At 51.5% G+C, this 22,186-nt stretch overlaps 1 protein-coding gene across 1 annotated transcript in view; it reads left to right on the forward strand.

Annotated features, from left to right (window-relative positions):
• The window catches only part of TUBGCP6 (tubulin gamma complex component 6), a 184,724-nt gene that overhangs the window by 17,315 nt on the left and 145,223 nt on the right, over positions 1-22,186 (forward strand). The window contains 2 exon segments of the mRNA XM_075343451.1: positions 8,128-8,191; positions 8,194-8,231. Of these exon segments, the coding sequence (XP_075199566.1) occupies positions 8,128-8,191; positions 8,194-8,231 (102 nt within the window).

The following is a 22,186-nucleotide window of genomic DNA, read 5'->3' on the forward strand; positions in this document are numbered from 1 at the left end:
GTGTGCATCATGTAGGATACACTGTGACTCTGCTGTGTGCATCATGTAGGATACACTGTGACTCTGCTGTGTGCATCAGGTAGGATACACTGTGACTCTGCTGTGTGCATCATGTGGGATACACTGTGACTCTGCTGTGTGCATCATGTAGGATACACTGTGACTCTGCTGTGTGCATCATGTAGGATACACTGTGACTCTGCTGTGTGCATCAGGTTAGGATACACTGTGACTCTGCTGTGTGCATCATGTAGGATACACTGTGACTCTGCTGTGTGCATCATGTAGGATACACTGTGACTGCTGTGTGCATCACGTAGGATACACTGTGACTCTGCTGTGTGCATCACGTAGGATACACTGTGACTCTGCTGTGTGCATCATGTAGGATACACTGTGACTCTGCTGTGTGCATCATGTAGGATACACTGTGACTCTGCTGTGTGCATCAGGTAGGATACACTGTGACTCTGCTGTGTGCATCATGTAGGATACACTGTGACTCTGCTGTGTGAATCATGTAGGATACACTGTGACTCTGCTGTGTGCATCATGTAGGATACACTGTGACTCTGCTGTGTGAATCATGTAGGATACACTGTGACTCTGCTGTGTGAATCATGTAGGATACACTGTGACTCTGCTGTGTGCATCACGTAGGATACACTGTGACTCTGCTGTGTGCATCACGTAGGATACACTGTGACTCTGCTGTGTGCATCATGTAGGATACACTGTGACTCTGCTGTGTGCATCATGTAGGATACACTGTGACTCTGCTGTGTGCATCATGTAGGATACACTGTGACTCTGCTGTGTGCATCATGTAGGATACACTGTGACTCTGCTGTGTGCATCACGTAGGATACACTGTGACTCTGCTGTGTGCATCACGTAGGATACACTGTGACTCTGCTGTGTGCATCATGTAGGATACACTGTGACTCTGCTGTGTGCATCATGTAGGATACACTGTGACTCTGCTGTGTGCATCACGTAGGATACACTGTGACTCTGCTGTGTGCATCATGTAGGATACACTGTGACTCTGCTGTGTGCATCATGTAGGATACACTGTGACTCTGCTGTGTGCATCATGTAGGATACACTGTGACTCTGCTGTGTGCATCATGTAGGATACACTGTGACTCTGCTGTGGGAATCATGTAGGATACACTGTGACTCTGCTGTGTGCATCATGTAGGATACACTGTGACTCTGCTGTGTGCATCACGTAGGATACACTGTGACTCTGCTGTGTGCATCATGTAGGATACACTGTGACTCTGCTGTGTGCATCATGTAGGATACACTGTAACTCTGCTGTGTGCATCACATAGGATACACTGTGACTCTGCTGTGTGCATCATGTAGGATACACTGTGACTCTGCTGTGTGCATCACGTAGGATACACTGTGACTCTGCTGTGTGCATCAGGTAGGATACACTGACTCTGCTGTGTGCATCATGTAGGATACACTGTGACTCTGCTGTGTGCATCATGTAGGATACACTGACTCTGCTTTGTGCATCATGTAGGATACACTGTGACTCTGCTGTGTGAATCATGTAGGATACACTGTGACTCTGCTGTGTGCATCATGTAGGATACACTGTGACTCTGCTGTGTGCATCACGTAGGATACACTGTGACTCTGCTGTGTGCATCATGTAGGATACACTGTGACTCTGCTGTGTGCATCATGTAGGATACACTGTGACTCTGCTGTGTGAATCATGTAGGATACACTGTGACTCTGCTGTGTGAATCATGTAGGATACACTGTGACTCTGCTGTGTGCATCACGTAGGATACACTGTGACTCTGCTGTGTGCATCATGTAGGATACACTGTGACTCTGCTGTGTGCATCATGTAGGATACACTGTGACTCTGCTGTGTGCATCATGTAGGATACACTGTGACTCTGCTGTGTGCATCATGTAGGATACACTGTGACTCTGCTGTGTGCATCATGTAGGATACACTGTGACTCTGCTGTGTGCATCACGTAGGATATACTGTGACTCTGCTGTGTGCATCATGTAGGATACACTGTGACTCTGCTGTGTGCATCATGTAGGATACACTGTGACTCTGCTGTGTGCATCATGTAGGATACACTGTGACTCTGCTGTGTGCATCATGTAGGATACACTGTAACTCTGCTGTGTGCATCATGTAGGATACACTGTGACTCTGCTGTGTGCATCATGTAGGATACACTGTGACTCTGCTGTGTGCATCATGTAGGATACACTGTGACTCTGCTGTGTGCATCATGTAGGATACACTGTGACTCTGCTGTGTGCATCACGTAGGATATACTGTGACTCTGCTGTGTGCATCATGTAGGATACACTGTGACTCTGCTGTGTGCATCACGTAGGATACACTGTGACTCTGCTGTGTGCATCATGTAGGATACACTGTGACTCTGCTGTGTGCATCATGTAGGATACACTGTAACTCTGCTGTGTGCATCATGTAGGATACACTGTGACTCTGCTGTGTGCATCATGTAGGATACACTGTGACTCTGCTGTGTGCATCATGTAGGATACACTGTGACTCTGCTGTGTGCATCATGTAGGATACACTGTGACTCTGCTGTGTGAATCATGTAGGATACACTGACTCTGCTGTGTGAATCATGTAGGATACATTGTGACTCTGCTGTGTGCATCATGTAGGATACACTGTGACTCTGCTGTGTGAATCATGTAGGATACACTGTGACTCTGCTGTGTGCATCACGTAGGATACACTGTGACTCTGCTGTGTGCATCATGTAGGATACACTGTGACTCTGCTGTGTGCATCATGTAGGATACACTGTGACTCTGCTGTGTGCATCATGTAGGATACACTGTGACTCTGCTGTGTGCATCACGTAGGATACACTGTGACTCTGCTGTGTGCATCACGTAGGATACACTGTGACTCTGCTGTGTGCATCATGTAGGATACACTGTGACTCTGCTGTGTGCATCAGGTAGGATACACTGTGACTCTGCTGTGTGCATCAGGTAGGATACACTGACTCTGCTGTGTGCATCAGGTAGGATACACTGTGACTCTGCTGTGTGCATCATGTAGGATACACTGTGACTCTGCTGTGTGCATCAGGTAGGATACACTGTGACTCTGCTGTGTGCATCATGTAGGATACACTGTGACTCTGCTGTGTGCATCATGTAGGATACACTGTGACTCTGCTGTGTGCATCATGTAGGTTACACTGTGACTCTTCTGTGTGCATCAGGTAGGATACACTGTGACTCTGCTGTGTGCATCAGGTAGGATACACTGTGACTCTGCTGTGTGCATCATGTAGGATACACTGTGACTCTGCTGTGTGCATCATGTAGGATACACTGTGACTGCTGTGTGCATCACGTAGGATACACTGTGACTCTGCTGTGTGCATCACGTAGGATACACTGTGACTCTGCTGTGTGCATCATGTAGGATACACTGTGACTCTGCTGTGTGCATCATGTAGGATACACTGTGACTCTGCTGTGTGCATCATGTAGGATACACTGTGACTCTGCTGTGTGCATCATGTAGGATACACTGTGACTCTGCTGTGTGCATCATGTAGGATACACTGACTCTGCTGTGTGCATCATGTAGGATACACTGTGACTCTGCTGTGTGAATCATGTAGGATACACTGTGACTCTGCTGTGTGCATCATGTAGGATACACTGTGACTCTGCTGTGTGAATCATGTAGGATACACTGTGACTCTGCTGTGTGAATCATGTAGGATACACTGTGACTCTGCTGTGTGCATCATGTAGGATACACTGTGACTCTGCTGTGTGCATCATGTAGGATACACTGTGACTCTGCTGTGTGCATCAGGTAGGATACACTGTGACTCTGCTGTGTGCATCATGTAGGATACACTGTGACTCTGCTGTGTGCATCATGTAGGATACACTGTGACTCTGCTGTGTGCATCATGTAGGATACACTGTGACTCTGCTGTGTGCATCAGGTTAGGATACACTGTGACTCTGCTGTGTGCATCATGTAGGATACACTGTGACTCTGCTGTGTGCATCATGTAGGATACACTGTGACTGCTGTGTGCATCACGTAGGATACACTGTGACTCTGCTGTGTGCATCACGTAGGATACACTGTGACTCTGCTGTGTGCATCATGTAGGATACACTGTGACTCTGCTGTGTGCATCATGTAGGATACACTGTGACTCTGCTGTGTGCATCAGGTAGGATACACTGTGACTCTGCTGTGTGCATCATGTAGGATACACTGTGACTCTGCTGTGTGAATCATGTAGGATACACTGTGACTCTGCTGTGTGCATCATGTAGGATACACTGTGACTCTGCTGTGTGAATCATGTAGGATACACTGTGACTCTGCTGTGTGAATCACGTAGGATACACTGTGACTCTGCTGTGTGCATCACGTAGGATACACTGTGACTCTGCTGTGTGCATCACGTAGGATACACTGTGACTCTGCTGTGTGCATCATGTAGGATACACTGTGACTCTGCTGTGTGCATCATGTAGGATACACTGTGACTCTGCTGTGTGCATCATGTAGGATACACTGTGACTCTGCTGTGTGCATCATGTAGGATACACTGTGACTCTGCTGTGTGCATCACGTAGGATACACTGTGACTCTGCTGTGTGCATCACGTAGGATACACTGTGACTCTGCTGTGTGCATCATGTAGGATACACTGTGACTCTGCTGTGTGCATCATGTAGGATACACTGTGACTCTGCTGTGTGCATCACGTAGGATACACTGTGACTCTGCTGTGTGCATCATGTAGGATACACTGTGACTCTGCTGTGTGCATCATGTAGGATACACTGTGACTCTGCTGTGTGCATGATGTAGGATACACTGTGACTCTGCTGTGTGCATCATGTAGGATACACTGTGACTCTGCTGTGTGAATCATGTAGGATACACTGTGACTCTGCTGTGTGCATCATGTAGGATACACTGTGACTCTGCTGTGTGCATCACGTAGGATACACTGTGACTCTGCTGTGTGCATCATGTAGGATACACTGTGACTCTGCTGTGTGCATCATGTAGGATACACTGTGACTCTGCTGTGTGCATCACGTAGGATACACTGTGACTCTGCTGTGTGCATCATGTAGGATACACTGTGACTCTGCTGTGTGCATCAGGTAGGATACACTGTGACTCTGCTGTGTGCATCATGTAGGATACACTGTGACTCTGCTGTGTGCATCAGGTAGGATACACTGTGACTCTGCTGTGTGCATCATGTAGGATACACTGTGACTCTGCTGTGTGCATCATGTAGGATACACTGTGACTCTGCTGTGTGCATTATGTAGGATACACTGTGACTCTGCTGTGTGCATCAGGTAGGATACACTGTGACTCTGCTGTGTGCATCATGTAGGATACACTGTGACTCTGCTGTGTGCATCATGTAGGATACACTGTGACTGCTGTGTGCATCACGTAGGATACACTGTGACTCTGCTGTGTGCATCACGTAGGATACACTGTGACTCTGCTGTGTGCATCATGTAGGATACACTGTGACTCTGCTGTGTGCATCATGTAGGATACACTGTGACTCTGCTGTGTGCATCAGGTAGGATACACTGTGACTCTGCTGTGTGCATCATGTAGGATACACTGTGACTCTGCTGTGTGAATCATGTAGGATACACTGTGACTCTGCTGTGTGCATCATGTAGGATACACTGTGACTCTGCTGTGTGAATCATGTAGGATACACTGTGACTCTGCTGTGTGAATCATGTAGGATACACTGTGACTCTGCTGTGTGCATCACGTAGGATACACTGTGACTCTGCTGTGTGCATCACGTAGGATACACTGTGACTCTGCTGTGTGCATCATGTAGGATACACTGTGACTCTGCTGTGTGCATCATGTAGGATACACTGTGACTCTGCTGTGTGCATCATGTAGGATACACTGTGACTCTGCTGTGTGCATCACGTAGGATACACTGTGACTCTGCTGTGTGCATCACGTAGGATACACTGTGACTCTGCTGTGTGCATCATGTAGGATACACTGTGACTCTGCTGTGTGCATCATGTAGGATACACTGTGACTCTGCTGTGTGCATCACGTAGGATACACTGTGACTCTGCTGTGTGCATCATGTAGGATACACTGTGACTCTGCTGTGTGCATCATGTAGGATACACTGTGACTCTGCTGTGTGCATCATGTAGGATACACTGTGACTCTGCTGTGTGCATCATGTAGGATACACTGTGACTCTGCTGTGTGAATCATGTAGGATACACTGTGACTCTGCTGTGTGAATCATGTAGGATACACTGTGACCCTGCTGTGTGAATCATGTAGGATACACTGTGACTCTGCTGTGTGCATCATGTAGGATCCACTGTGACTCTGCTGTGTGCATCAGGTAGGATCCACTGTGACTGCTGTGTACATCAGGGGACAACAGTAATAATATGATGAGACTCTGGCATTACAATAAATCTAATCTGCATTGGGGGAACCATAAATATATGAGGGACAGTACAGAGACCTTTCCAAAGATCTTTTTACACCAAGGCCTGCGACTGGAACACGGGGGCATCCACTACGTCTTGAGGAAAGAAGGTTTAATCATAATCACAGACGAGGATTCTTTACTGTACGAGCAGTGAGACTATGGAACTCTCTGCCACATGATGTTGTAATGAGTGATTCACTACTAACATTTAAGCAGAGCCTGGACGCCTTTCTTGAAAAATGTAATATTACCAGTTATGTATATTAGATTTTATGACAGGGTATTGATCCAGGGAACTAGTCTGATTGCCGGATGTAGAGTCAGGAAGGAAATTTTTTCCCCATTGGAACTTGTTTGCCACATTGGGGGTTTTTTTTTGCCTTCCTCTGGATCAACATGTTAGGCTACAGGTTGAACTAGATGACTTAGAGTCTCCCTTCAAAAATCACTATAGTGTATTAATGTGGCTGACGTCTTGCTACTTTGACACTAACTTGCCTTCGAGCTGTATACCCTTTTGGGGGAAAGAGAGCTGTATACCCTTGGGGGGAGAGGAGCTGTATATCCCTTGTGGAAGGACAGTCTGTATACCTTTGGGGGGAGCTTTATACTAGGGAGGTGAGCTGTATACCCTTGGGAGGGAGGAGACCTGTATATCCTTGAGGATAAGAGCTGAATACCTTTGGGGGGGAGCTATATACCAGGGAGGTGAGCTGTATACACTTGAGGGGGAGAGCTTTATACCCTTGGGGGGAGAGCTGTATACCCTAGGGGGAGAGCTGTATACTCTTGGAGAGGAAAGCTGTATACCCTTAGGGTGGAGAGCTGTATATCCTTGGGAGGAGGGAACCTGTATACCCTTGGGGGAAAGCTGTATACCCTTGGGGGAGGGGAGTTGTATACCCTTGGGGGGAGTTGTATACCCCTTGGGGGGAAGGGAGCTGTTTACCTTGGAAGGAGAGCTATATACCCTTTGGGGGAAGGACAGCTGTATACCCTTGGGGGAGGAGGACAGCTGTATACCCTTGGGGGAGGAGGACAGCTGTAAACATTTGGGGGGAGCTATATACCAGGGATGTGAGCTGTATACCCTTGGGGGGGAGGAGATCTGTATACCCTTGAGCCAAGCGTTAGCTCGCTGAGAACAGCTAGTATGTATGTATGTGTAATATATATATATATGTATGTGTGTGGGTGTATATATATATATATATATATATATATATATATAATGTACATACAGGGGGGTTCAATAAAAAAAAACCTCAGCAGTATAATAGTATAATGGTTAAACACAAATGTAGAGAAGAGGATAGAAAGAGGAATGACAAAGGGTAAGCAAACAACTGGCAGGCACACATTATGGGAATCACAGGGCTCTAGTATTTAGTTTTTGAGCCGTTCGTGTAATCCATGAAATGATACCATGTATACTATCCGAGTTCTTCAGGTTGGCAGAAGGTTTTCTTTTTCTTGATGTCGCATAAACAGGAGCTTCGCTTTAGAATGGAGAATGCAGGAAGGAATTTCTGCTGGGGTCTGACTTTTTATTTACAATTTATATTTTTTATTTGGGCAGCCAGTTCTATATGTTTTCTATCTTCACAGGTATCTAGCAGAACTTTGCTGTATAGGCGCAGTGGGCCAGGATCCACTAGGGGGAGCAACTCTTCCTTTCCTACAGTGAGTGTTCTAGAGAATGATGTATTATTACTAATGGATTCCTGCTTTTCTTTTTCGCTCTATTGGGAGACCCAGACAATTGGGTGTATAGGCTATGCCTCCGGAGGCCGCACAAAGTACTACACTTAAAAGTGTTAGGCCCCTCCCCTTCTGCCAATACACCCCCCGTGCTCCCACGGGCTGCTCAGTTTTTTGCTTTGTGCGAAGGAGGTCAGACACGCACAGCACAGCTCCACAGATTAGTCAGCAGCAGCTGCTGACTAGGTCGGATGGAAGAAAAGTGGGCCCATATAGGGCCCCCAGCATGCTCCCTTCTCACCCCACTTTTGTCGGCGGTGTTGTTAAGGTTGAGGTATCCATTGCGGGTACGGCGGCTGGAGCCCACATGCTGTTTTTCCTTCCCCATCCCCCTTAGGGCTCTGGGTGAAGTGGGATCTTATCGGTCTCCAGGCACTGAGACCGGGCTTCAATCCCACAACTCCTGTGGAGCCTGATGGATAGGAGCCGATACGTTCAGGGGACATGGCCCTGCATCTTAAAGGTACTCTGTATCCCTATGGGGGACCGCGCACGGCATCACCTCAGCTTTGCTGGGTGTGCTAGTGCACCGGGGACCGCGGCGCTGACCGGGTCTATATGTGCCATTACACACTCAGCGTCGCTGAGTGTGTTTATATGTAAGGGCTACCGCACTGACCGCCGTTGCCACGGGACACTGCGGCGCGGCTGGGACTTGTAGTTCGCCGGGGACTTTCACGCGACCGCGCTTTTACGGCGGCCGCGTTTATTACTACAGTCCCCGGCTTCATTGCGGCCTAGTTTCCCTTTTTTTCTCCCGCCCTGAGCCCTGACAGGCAGGGGAAAGGCGGGACGCTGCACGGAGCGAGCAGCAATGAGGGCTGGAGTATGATTTACATGCTCCACTCCCCTCACTGTACACAGTATGAGCGCCCGTTTCGCGCTCTTTCTAGGCCACGCCCACAGCTTCCTCAGCTCGTCAGGACGCTGCAGTCATTCCTGTCAGCTCCACCGACGCTGCAGAGAGGGACATATTCATGGGAGACCCAGACACGGTCTCTGGTGGCCTCACAACCGCTTAGGCGGCTGGTAAACAGCACATGTGGTGCTAGCCCCATGGTGCTGTATTGTATGGGTACATTATTTGTGTACTGTATATAATTTACACTGTATGAGCACAGTTCTTTCTGGCTATATACCCTATTGTGTTACTCAGGGAAAACTATAGCATGGCGCCCATAAAAGGCAGGGGTGCCAAAACACAGGCTTATTATGTTGCCTGCGCCGCATGTAAGACCCAGCTACAGGCAGGTTCCACTGACCCTCATTGTGTACAGTGTTCGACCCCTGTGACACTTCCTCAGCCGGATCCTCTGCTAAGAGGGGCCCAGGGGGAGCCACCTGTTGACACTGTCCAGGTGACGGGGACTGAGTTTGCAGCCTTTAAGGATCAACTCTCTGAGACTATGGCTAAGATACTAGAAGCCTTGCAGTCCAGACCGGTATCTCAGCAAAGGGACTCTGTTGAATCATTGTTCCCTGACCCCCCTCAGTTGGACCAACAATGTCCTCACGGGGTATCTCATACATCCCAGACGGAGGGTTCGGACTTAGAACCTAGCCCCAGATCGTCTAAGCGAGCCCGCTTAGAATTTCCCTCGACATCATATTGTTTAGGGTCTCAGCGGGGGGATTCTCTGGTTGATGATGCGGAAACAGCTGATCAGGATTCTGATCCTGGGAGCGCTCTCAATCTTAATTCTCCAGACGGGGACGCCATAGTGAATGATCTTATTGCATCCATTCATCAGTTGCTGGATATTCTTCCCTCAGCCCCTCCGGCGGAGGAGTCTGATTCTCAGCAGGAGAAATTTCGCTTCAGGTTCCCCAAGCGTACACAGAGTATGTTTCTAGACCACTCTGATTTCAGAGAGGCAATCCAGAATCACCATGCTTGTCCGGATAAGCGTTTCTCTAAGCGCCTTAAGGATACACGTTATCCTTTTCCCCCGGAAGTGGTTAAAGGTTGGATTCAATGTCCCAAAGTGGATCCTCCAATCTCCAGACTGGCGGCTAGATCCATACTTGCAGTGGAAGATGGGGCCTCGCTTAAAGATGCCACTGACAGGCAGATGGAGCTCTGGATGAAATCCATCTATGAAGCTATCGGAGCTTCTTTTGCCCCAGCATTCGCAGCCGTATGGGCGCTACAAGCTATATCAGCAGGTCAAGCGAAAATTGAAGCGGCCGCGCCACAAGTGGCTTCCATTACCTCCCAGACCTCGGCAATTGCGTCTTACGCTATGAATGCTGTCCTGGACTCTGTGAGCCGTACGGCAGTTGCGACCGCCAATTCGGTAGTAGTCCGCAGGGCCTTGTGGCTACGGGAGTGGAAGGCAGCTTCCGCTTCCAAAAAAGCGTTTAACCGGTTTGCCAATTTCTGGCGACAGGCTCTTTGGCGAGCGCCTGGATGAAATCATCAAACAATCCAAGGGAAAGGATACATCCTTACCCCAGCCCAAGCAGAACCTCTCCCAACAGAAGAGAGGGCAGTCGAGGTTTCGGTCCTTTCGGGGCGCGGGCAGGTCCCAATTCTCCTCGTCCAAAAGGTCTCAGAAAGAACAAAGGAACTCTGATGCATGGCGGTCTAAGTCACGTCCTAAAAAGGCCATTGGGAGCACCGCTAACAAAGCGGCTGCCTCATGACTTCTACCTCCTCTAGTAGCATCCTCGGTCGGTGGCAGGCTCTCCCGCTTTTGCGACACCTGGCTGCCACAAATAAAAGACCGCTGGGTGAGAGACATTCTGTCTCACGGTTACAAGATAGAGTTCATCTCTCGTCCCCCGACTCGATTCTTCAGGTCTTCTCCGCCTCCCGAGAGAGCCGAGGCTCTTCTGCAGGCGCTGGGCACTCTGAAGGCAGAAGGAGTGGTGGTCCCTGTTCCTCTTCATCAACAGGGCCACGGTTTTTACTCCAACTTGTTTGTGGTCCCAAAGAAGGACGGGTCTTTCCGTCCTGTCCTAGACCTGAAACTTCTCAACAAACACGTAAAGACCAGGCGGTTCCGGATGGAATCCCTTCGCTCCGTCATCGCCTCAATGTCCCAAGGAGATTTCCTTGCATCGATCGATATCAAAGATGCTTATCTCCACGTTCCGATTGCCCCAGAGCACCAGCGCTTCTTGCGCTTCGCCATAGGAAACGAACACCTGCAGTTCGTGGCACTGCCATTCGGCCTGGCAACAGCCCCACGGGTTTTCACCAAGGTTATGGCTACTGTAGTAGCGGTCCTCCATTCTCAGGGTCACTCGGTGATCCCGTACTTGGACGATCTGTTGATCAAGGCACCCTCTCTTGAGGCATGCCAACACAGCCTCGACGCTACCCTGGAGACTCTCCAGAGTTTCGGGTGGATCATCAATTTTCCAAAGTCAAATCTGACACCGGCCCAATCGCTCACATACCTTGGCATGGAGTTTCATACCCTCTCAGCGATAGTGAAGCTTCCGCTGATCAAGCAGCGGTCACTACAGACAGGGGTACAATCTCTCCTTCAAGGCCAGTCACACCCCTTGAGGCGCCTCATGCACTTCCTGGGGAAGATGGTGGCAGCAATGGAAGCAGTCCCTTTCGCGCAGTTTCACCTGCGTCCTCTTCAATGGGACATCCTACGCAAATGGGACAGGAAGCCGACGTCCCTCGACAGGACCGTCTCCCTCTCTCAGGCGACCAAAGCTTCCCTTCGGTGGTGGCTTCTTCCCACTTCATTGTCGAAGGGGAAATCCTTCCTACCCCCATCCTGGGAAGTAGTCACGACGGACGCAAGTCTGTCAGGGTGGGGAGCGGTTTTTTCTCCACCACAGGACTCAGGGTACGTGGACCCGGCAAGAGTCCTCGCTTCAGATCAATGTTCTGGAAATTCGGGCAGTGTATCTTGCCCTGAAAGCGTTCCAGCAGTGGCTGGAAGGCAAGCAGATCCGAATTCAGTCGGACAAATCTACAGCGGTGGCATACATCAACCACCAAGGCGGCACACGCAGTCGACAAGCCTTCCAGGAAGTCCGGCGGATTTTGATGTGGGTGGAAGCCACGGCCTCCACCATATCCGCAGTTCACATCCCAGGCGTGGAAAACTGGGAAGCAGATTATCTCAGTCGCCAGGGCATGGACGCAGGGGAATGGTCCCTTCACCCGGACGTGTTTCAGGAGATCTGTTGCCGCTGGGGGGTGCCGGACGTCGACCTCATGGCGTCCCGGCACAACAACAAGGTACCAACGTTCATGGCACGGTCTCAAGATCCCAGAGCTCTGGCGGCAGACGCCTTAGTTCAGGATCGGTCGCAGTTTCAGCTCCCTTATGTGTTTCCTCCGCTGGCACTGTTGCCCAGAGTGTTACGCAAGATCAGGGCCGACTGCCGCCGCGCCATCCTCGTCGCTCCAGACTGGCCGAGGAGGTCGTGGTACCCGGATCTGTGGCATCTCACGGTCGGCCAACCGTGGGCACTACCAGACCGACCAGACTTGCTGTCTCAAGGGCCGTTTTTCCATCTGAATTCTGCGGCCCTCAACCTGACTGTGTGGCCATTGAGTCCTGGATCCTAGCGTCTTCAGGGTTATCTCAAGAAGTCATTGCCACTATGAGACAGGCTAGGAAACCAACGTCCGCCAAGATTTATCACAGGACGTGGAAAATTTTCCTGTCGTGGTGCTCTGCTCAGGGTTTTTCTCCCTGGCCATTTGCATTACCTACTTTCCTGTCCTTCCTTCAATCTGGACGGGAAAAGGGTTTGTCGCTCGGTTCCCTTAAGGGACAAGTTTCAGCGCTCTCTGTGTTTTTCCAGAAGCGCCTAGCTAGACTTCCACAGGTACGCACGTTCCTGCAGGGAGTTTGTCACATCGTTCCACCTTACAAGCGGCCGTTAGAACCCTGGGATCTAAACAGGGTGCTGATGGTTCTTCAGAAACCACCATTCGAGCCAATGAGAGATATTTCTCTCTCACGCCTTTCGCAGAAAGTGGTTTTTCTAGTAGCAGTCACTTCACTTTGGAGAGTGTCTGAGCTAGCAGCGTTGTCGTGCAAAGCCCCTTTTCTGGTTTTTCACCAGGACAAGGTGGTTCTACGTCCGGTTCCGGAGTTTCTCCCTAAGGTGGTATCCCCCTTTCATCTCAATCAGGATATTTCCTTACCCTCTATTTATCCTCATCCAGTTCACCAATGTGAAAAGGATTTGCACTTGTTAGATCTGGTGAGAGCACTCAGACTCTACATTTCTCGTACGGCGCCCCTGCGCCGCTCGGATGCACTCTTTGTCCTTGTCGCTGGCCAGCGTAAAGGGTCACAGGCTTCCAAATCAACCCTGGCTCGGTGGATCAAGGAGCCAATTATCGAAGCTTACCGTTCGGCTGGGCTTCCGGTTCCCTCAGGGCTGAAGGCCCATTCTACCAGAGCCGTGGGAGCGTCCTGGGCTTTGAGGCACCAGGCTGCGGCTCAACAGGTGTGTCAGGCGGCTACCTGGTCGAGCCTGCACACTTTCACGAAGCACTATCAGGTGCATACCTATGCTGCGGCGGATGCCAGCCTAGGTGGACGAGTCCTTCAGGCGGCGGTTGCCCACCTGTAGGAAAGGGCCGTTTTACGGCTCTCTTACGAGGTATTATTTTACCCACCCAGGGACTGCTTTTGGACGTCCCAATTGTCTGGGTCTCCCAATAGAGCGAAAAAGAAGAAGGGAATTTTGTTTACTTACCGTAAATTCCTTTTCTTCTAGCTCTAATTGGGAGACCCAGCACCCGCCCCTGTTTTTTTGTGTACACATGTTGTTCATGTTGAATGGTTTCAGTTCTCCGAGTTTCCTTCGGATTGAAGTTAAACCAGTTTATAATTATTTTCTTCGGCGCTCCATTGGGAGACCCAGACGATTGGGTGTATAGCACTGCCTCCGGAGGCCACACAAAGCAATTACACCAAAAAGTGTAAGGCCCCTCCCCTTCTGGCTATACACCCCCAGTGGGATCACTGGCTCACCAGTTTTCTGCTTTGTGCGAAGGAGGTCAGACATCCACGCATAGCTCCACTGTTTAGTCAGCAGTAGCTGCTGACTATATCGGATGGAAGAAAAGAGGGCCCATATAGGGCCCCCAGCATGCTCCCTTCTTACCCCACTTGTGGTTTGTAAGGTTGAGGTACCCATTGCGGGTACGGAGGCTGGAGCCCACATGCTGTTTTCCTTCCCCATCCCCCTGAGGGGCTCTGAGGAAGTGGGATCTTACCGGCCACCAAGCCCTGAGGCCGGGCTCCATCCACAGACCCATAGAACCTGCTGGATGTGGAGCGGGAGTGCCGTTCAGGGACAAGGCCCTGCAACTTTCAGGTACTCTGTGTCCCCGTATGGCAGGCCACGCACACCCCAGGCTTGCTGGGTGTGCTAGTGCGCCGGGGACTGTAGCGCTGTGCGCTGGGCTTATAGTCCCCGCAGATTACTGGGGGACTTTATGTGTGTGGATCGCCGCGCCGACCGCCCCTGGAGCGGCGGCGCAGCTGCGACTTGTAGTGCGCCGGGGACGCGCCGACCGCGCTTTTACGGCGGCGGCGCTTCTAACTTTAGTCCCCGGTCTTCTGCGGCCTAGCTCCGCTTCGTTAACGCCCCCCACCCTGTCAATCAGGGTAGGGGAGAGACGTTGTTCAATCGGCAGCGCCGAGGGCTGGAGCACGATTTACATGCTCCAGCCCTCTCACTGAGCACAGTAGGACACAGGCTTCGCGCTTTTTCTCTGTGCACGCCCTAGGCCCGCCCCCAGGCTTGCAGCTCCCCAGGACGCCGGCAGCCATTATACACATGCAGTCTGGCTGGAGAACGGACGCAGGCTCTGGGGGACCCAGGCTAGGGGTTTCTGGCGACCACACACCCGCGCTAAGCGGGCGGTAAGCAGCACATACGTGCGGCCCCACTAGTGCCACAGTGTTATATTTTTCGCTGTACCAGATATATTTATATACTGCACTGTAAGGTCGCTTCTTGGCTGTACACCCTATATTGCTTTGAGGAGACAACAGCATGTCATCCGCAAAACGCAAGGGTGCCAAGGCACGGGCTGTATACACGGCTTGTACAGCATGTGGGGCTAATCTACCAGCAGGCTCCAACGACTCTCATTGTGTGCAATGTTCAGTCCCAGTGGCACTTCGTCAGCCAGAGCCTATTGTGGTGGTAGCCCAGGCAGAGACGCCTGTGAACCCTGCCCCGGTGACGGGGACAGAATTTGCAGTCTTTGCTGATAAAATGTCTGTGACTATGACAAAAATCCTGGAGACCTTGCAGTCCAGGCCAGTTGCTCAGACCATAGACACTGCTGTGTCTATGTTCCCCGGTCCCCCTCAGTTGGAACTAATCCGTACTTCAAGGGGGTCCCAAGCATCACAGGCTGAGGGCTCTGACTCCGATGACAGTCCCAGTCCGCCTAAGCTCGCTGGGAGAGACCCTCCACGTCATCACGCGGATCAGGGTCTCAGCGAGAAGGGTCCCTATATGATGGTTCAGAGGTGGGTGATCAGGAGTCTTGTCCTGACGCCGCACTCAATTTTGATACGCCAGATGGTGACGCCATGGTAAATGACCTTATAGCGGCCATCAATAGGCTGTTGGATATTTCTCCCCCAGCCCCTTCTGCAGAGGAGGCAGCTGCACAGCAGGAGAAATTCCATTTCCTGTATCCCAAGCGTAAATTGAGTACTTTTCTGGACCACTCTGACTTCAGAGAATCCATCCAGAAACACAATACTTATCCGGACAAGCGTTTTTCTAAACGCCTTAAGGATACACGTTATCCTTTTCCCCCTGACGTGGTCAAACGCTGGACCCAGTGTCCAAAAGTGGACCCTCCAATATCCAGGCTTGCAGCTAGATCCATAGTTGCAGTGGAGGATGGGGCTTCACTTAAAGATGCCAATGACAGACAGATGGACCTTTGGTTGAAATCTGTCTATGAAGCTATCGGCGCGTCGTTTGCTCCAGCATTCGCGGCCGTGTGGGCGCTCCAAGCTATTTCAGCTGGTCTGGCACAGGTGGACTCTCTCATACGTCCAGCAGTGCCGCAAGTGGCGTCCCTAACTACGCAAATGTCTGCGTTTGCGACCTACGCTATCAATGCGGTACTGGACTCTACGAGCCGTACCTCAATGTCATCCGCCAACTCTGTAGTTTTGCGCAGGGCCTTGTGGTTAAAGGAATGGAAAGCAGATTCTGCTTCTAAAAAATGTTTAACCAGCTTGCCATTATCTGGAGACAGACTGTTTGGTGAGCAATTGGCGGAAATCATTAAACAGTCCAAAGGTAAGGACTCCTCCTTACCCCAGCCCAGATCAAGCAAACCTCCACAGAGGAAGTGGCAGTCAAGGTTTCGGTCCTTTCGAGGCTCGGGCAAGTCCCAATTCTCCTCGTCCAAAGGGACTCAGAAAGAGCAAAGAAGCTCTGATTCCTGGCGGGCTCACTCACGCCCCAAGAAAGCAACCGGAGGTACCGCTTCCAAGGCGGCTGCCTCATGACTTTCGGCCGCCTCCCTCCGCATCCTCGGTCGGTGGCAGGCTCTCCCGCTTTTGCGACATTTGGCTGCCACAGGTCAAAGACCGGTGGGTAACAGACATTTTGTCTCACGGGTACAGGATAGAGTTCAGTTCTCGGCCTCCGCCTCGGTTCTTCAGAACTTCCCCACATCCCGACCGAGCAGATGCCCTTCTGCAGGCGGTGAGTTCTCTAAGAGCAGATGGAGTGGTGGTCCCTGTTCCTCTTCAGGAACAAGGTCAAGGTTTTTACTCCAATCTCTTTGTGGTGCCAAAAAAGGACGGCTCATTCCGTCCTGTTCTGGACCTAAAACTGCTCAACAAGCATGTGAACGCCAGGCGGTTCCGGATGGAATCCCTCCGCTCAGTCATTGCCTCAATGTCTCAAGGAGATTTCCTAGCATCAATAGACATCAAGGATGCTTATCTCCACGTGCCGATTGCTACAGAGCACCAACGCTTTCTACGCTTCGTGATAGGAGACGACCATCTTCAGTTCGTAGCTCTGCCATTTGGTCTCGCGACAGCCCCACGGGTTTTCACCAAGGTCATGGCGGCAGTGGTAGCAGTCTTGCACTCTCAGGGACACTCTGTGATCCCTTACTTGGACGATCTACTGGTCAAGGCACCCTCTCAAGAGGCATGCCAACTCAGCTTGACTGTTGCACTGGAGACTCTCCAGACGTTCGGGTGGATCATCAACTTCTCAAAGTCAAATCTGTCACCGACCCAGTCACTAACGTATCTTGGCATGGAGTTTCATACTCTCTCAGCGATAGTGAAGCTTCCGCTGGACAAGCAGCGGTCTCTACAGACTGGGGTGCAGGCTCTCCTTCAAGATCAGTCGCACTCCTTAAGACGCCTCATGCACTTCCTCGGGAAGATGGTGGCGGCAATGGAGGCGGTTCCGTTTGCGCAGTTTCATCTGCGCCCACTTCAATTGGACATTCTCCGCCAATGGGACGGGAAGTCAAAATCCCTGGACAGGAAAGTCTCCCTTTCCCAGACGGCCAAGGACTCTCTGCAGTGGTGGCTTCTTCCCACCTCATTATCACAGGGAAGATCCTTCCTACCACCGTCTTGGGCGGTGGTCACGACAGACGCGAGTCTGTCAGGGTGGGGAGCAGTTTTTCTCCACCACAGGGCTCAGGGTACGTGGACTCAGCAGGAGTCCACCCTTCAGATCAATGTTCTGGAAATCAGAGCAGTGTATCTTGCCCTACTAGCCTTCCAGCAGTGGCTGGAAGGAAGGCAGATCCGAATTCAGTCGGACAACTCCACAGCGGTGGCATACATCAACCACCAAGGGGGGACACGCAGTCGGCAAGCCTTCCAGGAAGTCCGGCGGATTCTGATGTGGGTGGAAGCCACGGCCTCCACCATATCCGCAGTTCACATCCCCGGCGTAGAAAACTGGGAAGCAGACTTCCTCAGTCGCCAGGGCATGGACGCAGGGGAATGGTCCCTTCACCCAGACGCGTTTCAGGAAATCTGTCGCCGATGGGGAAGGCCGGACGTCGACCTCATGGCGTCCCGGCACAACAACAAGGTCCCAACCTTCATGGCACGGTCTCGCGATCAAAGAGCGCTGGCGGCAGACGCCCTAGTGCAAGATTGGTCGCAGTTCCGGCTCCCTTATGTGTTTCCATCTCTGGCACTCTTGCCCAGAGTGCTACGCAAGATCAGATCCGATTGCAGCCGCGTCATACTCGTCGCTCCAGACTGGCCGAGGAGGGCGTGGTATCCGGATCTGTGGCAGCTCACGGTCGGCCAACCGTGGGCACTACCAGACCGACCAGACTTACTGTCCCAAGGGCCGTTTTTCCATCGGAATTCTGCGGCCCTGAACCTGACTGTGTGGCCATTGAGTCCTGGATCCTAGCGTCTTCAGGATTATCCCAAGGGGTCGTTGCCACCATGAGACAGGCTAGGAAGCCCACGTCCGCTAAGATCTACCACAGAACGTGGAGGATATTCTTATCCTGGTGCTCTGCTCAGGGAGTGTCTCCCTGGCCATTTGCATTGTCTACCTTTCTTTCTTTCCTGCAATCTGGGTTAGAAAAAGGTTTGTCGCTCGGCTCCCTTAAAGGTCAGGTCTCGGCGCTATCCGTCTTTTTTCAGAGGCGTTTGGCACGCCTTCCTAAGGTGCGCACGTTCCTACAGGGGGTTTGCCATATCGTACCCCCGTACAAGCGGCCGTTAGATCCATGGGATCTGAACAGGGTACTAGTTGCCCTCCAGAAGCCGCCCTTCGAGCCTCTGAGGGAGGTTTCACTTTCTAGACTATCACAGAAAGTGGTTTTTCTGGTAGCGATCACATCTCTTCGGAGAGTGTCTGAGCTGGCAGCGCTATCATGCAAGGCTCCCTTCCTGGTCTTCCACCAGGACAAGGTAGTGCTGCGCCCCATTCAGGAGTTTCTCCCGAAGGTGGTATCCTCTTTTCATCTTAATCAGGATATCTCTTTGCCTTCGTTTTGTCCTCATGCAGTTCATCGGTATGAGAAGGATTTACATTTGTTAGATCTGGTGAGAGCACTCAGAATCTACATTTCCCGCACGGCGCCCCTGCGCCGCTCGGATGCACTCTTTGTCCTTGTCGCGGGCAAGCGCAAAGGGTCGCAGGCTTCCAAAGCCACCCTGGCTCGATGGATCAAAGAACCAATTCTTGAAGCCTACCGTTCTGCTGGGCTTCCGGTTCCATCAGGGCTGAAGGCCCATTCTACCAGAGCCGTGGGTGCGTCCTGGGCATTGCGACACCAGGCTACGGCTCAACAGGTGTGCCAGGCAGCTACCTGGTCGAGTCTGCACACTTTCACCAAACATTATCAGGTGCATACCTACGCTTCGGCGGACGCCAGCCTAGGTAGAAGAGTCCTGCAGGCGGCAGTTGCCTCCATATAGGGGAGGGCTGTCTTGCAGCTCTAACATGAGGTATTCTTTACCCACCCAGGGACAGCTTTTGGACGTCCCAATCGTCTGGGTCTCCCAATGGAGCGACAAAGAAGAAGGGAATTTTGTTTACTTACCGTAAATTCCTTTTCTTCTAGCTCCAATTGGGAGACCCAGCACCCGCCCCTGTTTTTTTGTGTACACATGTTGTTCATGTTGAATGGTTTCAGTTCTCCGATATTCCTTCGGATTGAATTTACTTTAAACCAGTTTATAATTTTTTCCTACTTCTTGCTTTTGCACCAAAACTGAGGAGCCCGTGGGAGCACGGGGGGTGTATAGGCAGAAGGGGAGGGGCTTTACACTTTTAGTGTAATACTTTGTGTGGCCTCCGGAGGCTATACACCCCATTTGTCTGGGTCTCCCAATTGGAGCTAGAAGAAAAGGAATTTACGGTAAGTAAACAAAATTCCCTTCTTTACTGAAACAGTGGGGCTGCCATCTTGGATGTGCAGTGCGTAACGACAGTTACACCTCAAATACAGCAGCTACTGTGCAGAGAGATAATAGTTGTCATCCAACCCTATCTCCTGCACTGTAGCTACTTCCTACTGTGATCTGGATATGCCCCCTGGGCTGTTCTATCAGAGCTCTGGGAGGAGATCGCCCCAATCTCTATGGGGCCCACAGTGTATACTGTGTGCTCCACTTTCCCCCTGAGCACGGCAGTGAGCAATGATCTGCAGCCTGAGCCTGGTATTGTACTATACATGGCAGGCTATGATCACCGCTCCCCACCGCATGTACTCACCTCGGACCTCCGCTCCCAGCAGCTCCTCATGTCACCGCTTTGTGCGCTAACTGGAGGAGCTGCCAAGTCACCAGGCTGACAGGAGAAACTGCCAGGAGCCGAGGTCCGTGGTGAGTATTTGCGGCGGGGAGTGGTGATATGCAGCCTGAGCCTGGTATTGTACTAATGTCAGCTGCGATCACCGCTCCCTGCCTGCATGTACTCACCTTAGACCTCTGCTCCTGGCAGCTTCTTCTGGTCTGTGCTCAGCGCGAGCAGAGTTGTGACAGAAGGAGCTTCCTGGAGCGGAAGTAACACAGTAATATGGGGGCACAGTAATATGGGGGCACAGTAATGTGGGTGCACAGTATTATGGTGGCACAGTATTATGGTGGCACAGTATTATGGTGGCACAGTATACAGTGGAGCACTATGCCAGTGGTCTTCGGTGACACTTCCCATAGTTTATGTAAAGACGTTTTCATGGCAACGTCCTTTTTCTTTATCGTTCCTATAGGAGACCCAGACATTGGGTGTATAGCTTCTGCCTCCGGAGGACACACAAAGTACTACACTCAAAAGTGTAGCTCCTCCCTCTGAGCTTATACACCCCCTGGAGAACCAGATCTAGCCAGTTTATCGCTTTGTGTTCAGGAGGCATACATCCACACATGCATTCTCATCTGATTTTTCGTTTTTGGAAAGAGTTTGAAGAAAAGCGGGTCCAAGCCTGGACCCCCGGCATGTCCCTTCTCACCCCATTGTGTCGGCGGTGCTGTTAAGGTTGATTCCAAGGCTGGAGCCTTACATGCCGTGCTCCTTCACCATCCCTCCTGGGCTCTGGCTTGAAGTGGGAGCCAGCACGGTTCTCCATGCTTGGCAGGAGACCGGTCTCCATCCGCAGCCCTTCAGGATCCTGCTGGACCGGAGCACTCATCCCCAGGGACTTGGAACCCTGCGTCTCAGCAAGCTAAGTATCTGAGACGTTTATATATTGGGGGTCCCTGTACTTTATTGTTGTGGGAGAGTGTGCTGAGTGAGTTTTATGACATTTCCGGCGGGTTCTCTGGCTGTCGCCTGAGAACCGCGCCGATGGTGCCTGCGCGCCGGCCGCACCGCTCAAATTTAGGCCCCGGCTTCGCCGGAGGCCTACTTTCGGTTTCACTGCCCTCGCATGTCATTCATGCAGAGGGACAGCGCGGCTCCGCCCAGCGGCCGTTCTGCACAGGGGAGGGACACTCCTCACTGGGTACACGTCTCCTCCCCTGTAGGTCTCTATGATCCTCCAGATCCCGCTCCCAGAGTGAGTCCCGCCCCCTCTCTTCGCTCCGGCGGCCATTTTCTCAGCGTTTTTCCCTGCGATCAGCACTGGTCTGCAGCATCCCTGCTGAGGTGCTTGGGGGTCCGGGCTTCGGGATCTGGAGGGCACACAACACCGCTCCAGCGGTCTGGTAAGCCACAACCTCTGGTTGTGGACCTCTGTATATACTCTCTGGGGGTCATTCTGGCAGAGCCCCCACTCCAGCAGCATGTCTCACACGAGGAGCAAGGCTCCAAAGCTGTATTCAGTATGCACTGCATGTAAGCTCCTACTGCCTGAACCGAGCACCTATCCACATTGTGATGCCTGCTCTAACCTGACGATGCCTCAGCCTGGAATCGCACCCCCAGTGGTCTCTCCGGCTGCTCCGGCTCCTGTG

Source organism: Anomaloglossus baeobatrachus, chromosome 4 (assembly GCF_048569485.1).
Source record: "Anomaloglossus baeobatrachus isolate aAnoBae1 chromosome 4, aAnoBae1.hap1, whole genome shotgun sequence".
Classification (NCBI taxonomy): Eukaryota; Metazoa; Chordata; class Amphibia; order Anura; family Aromobatidae; genus Anomaloglossus; species Anomaloglossus baeobatrachus.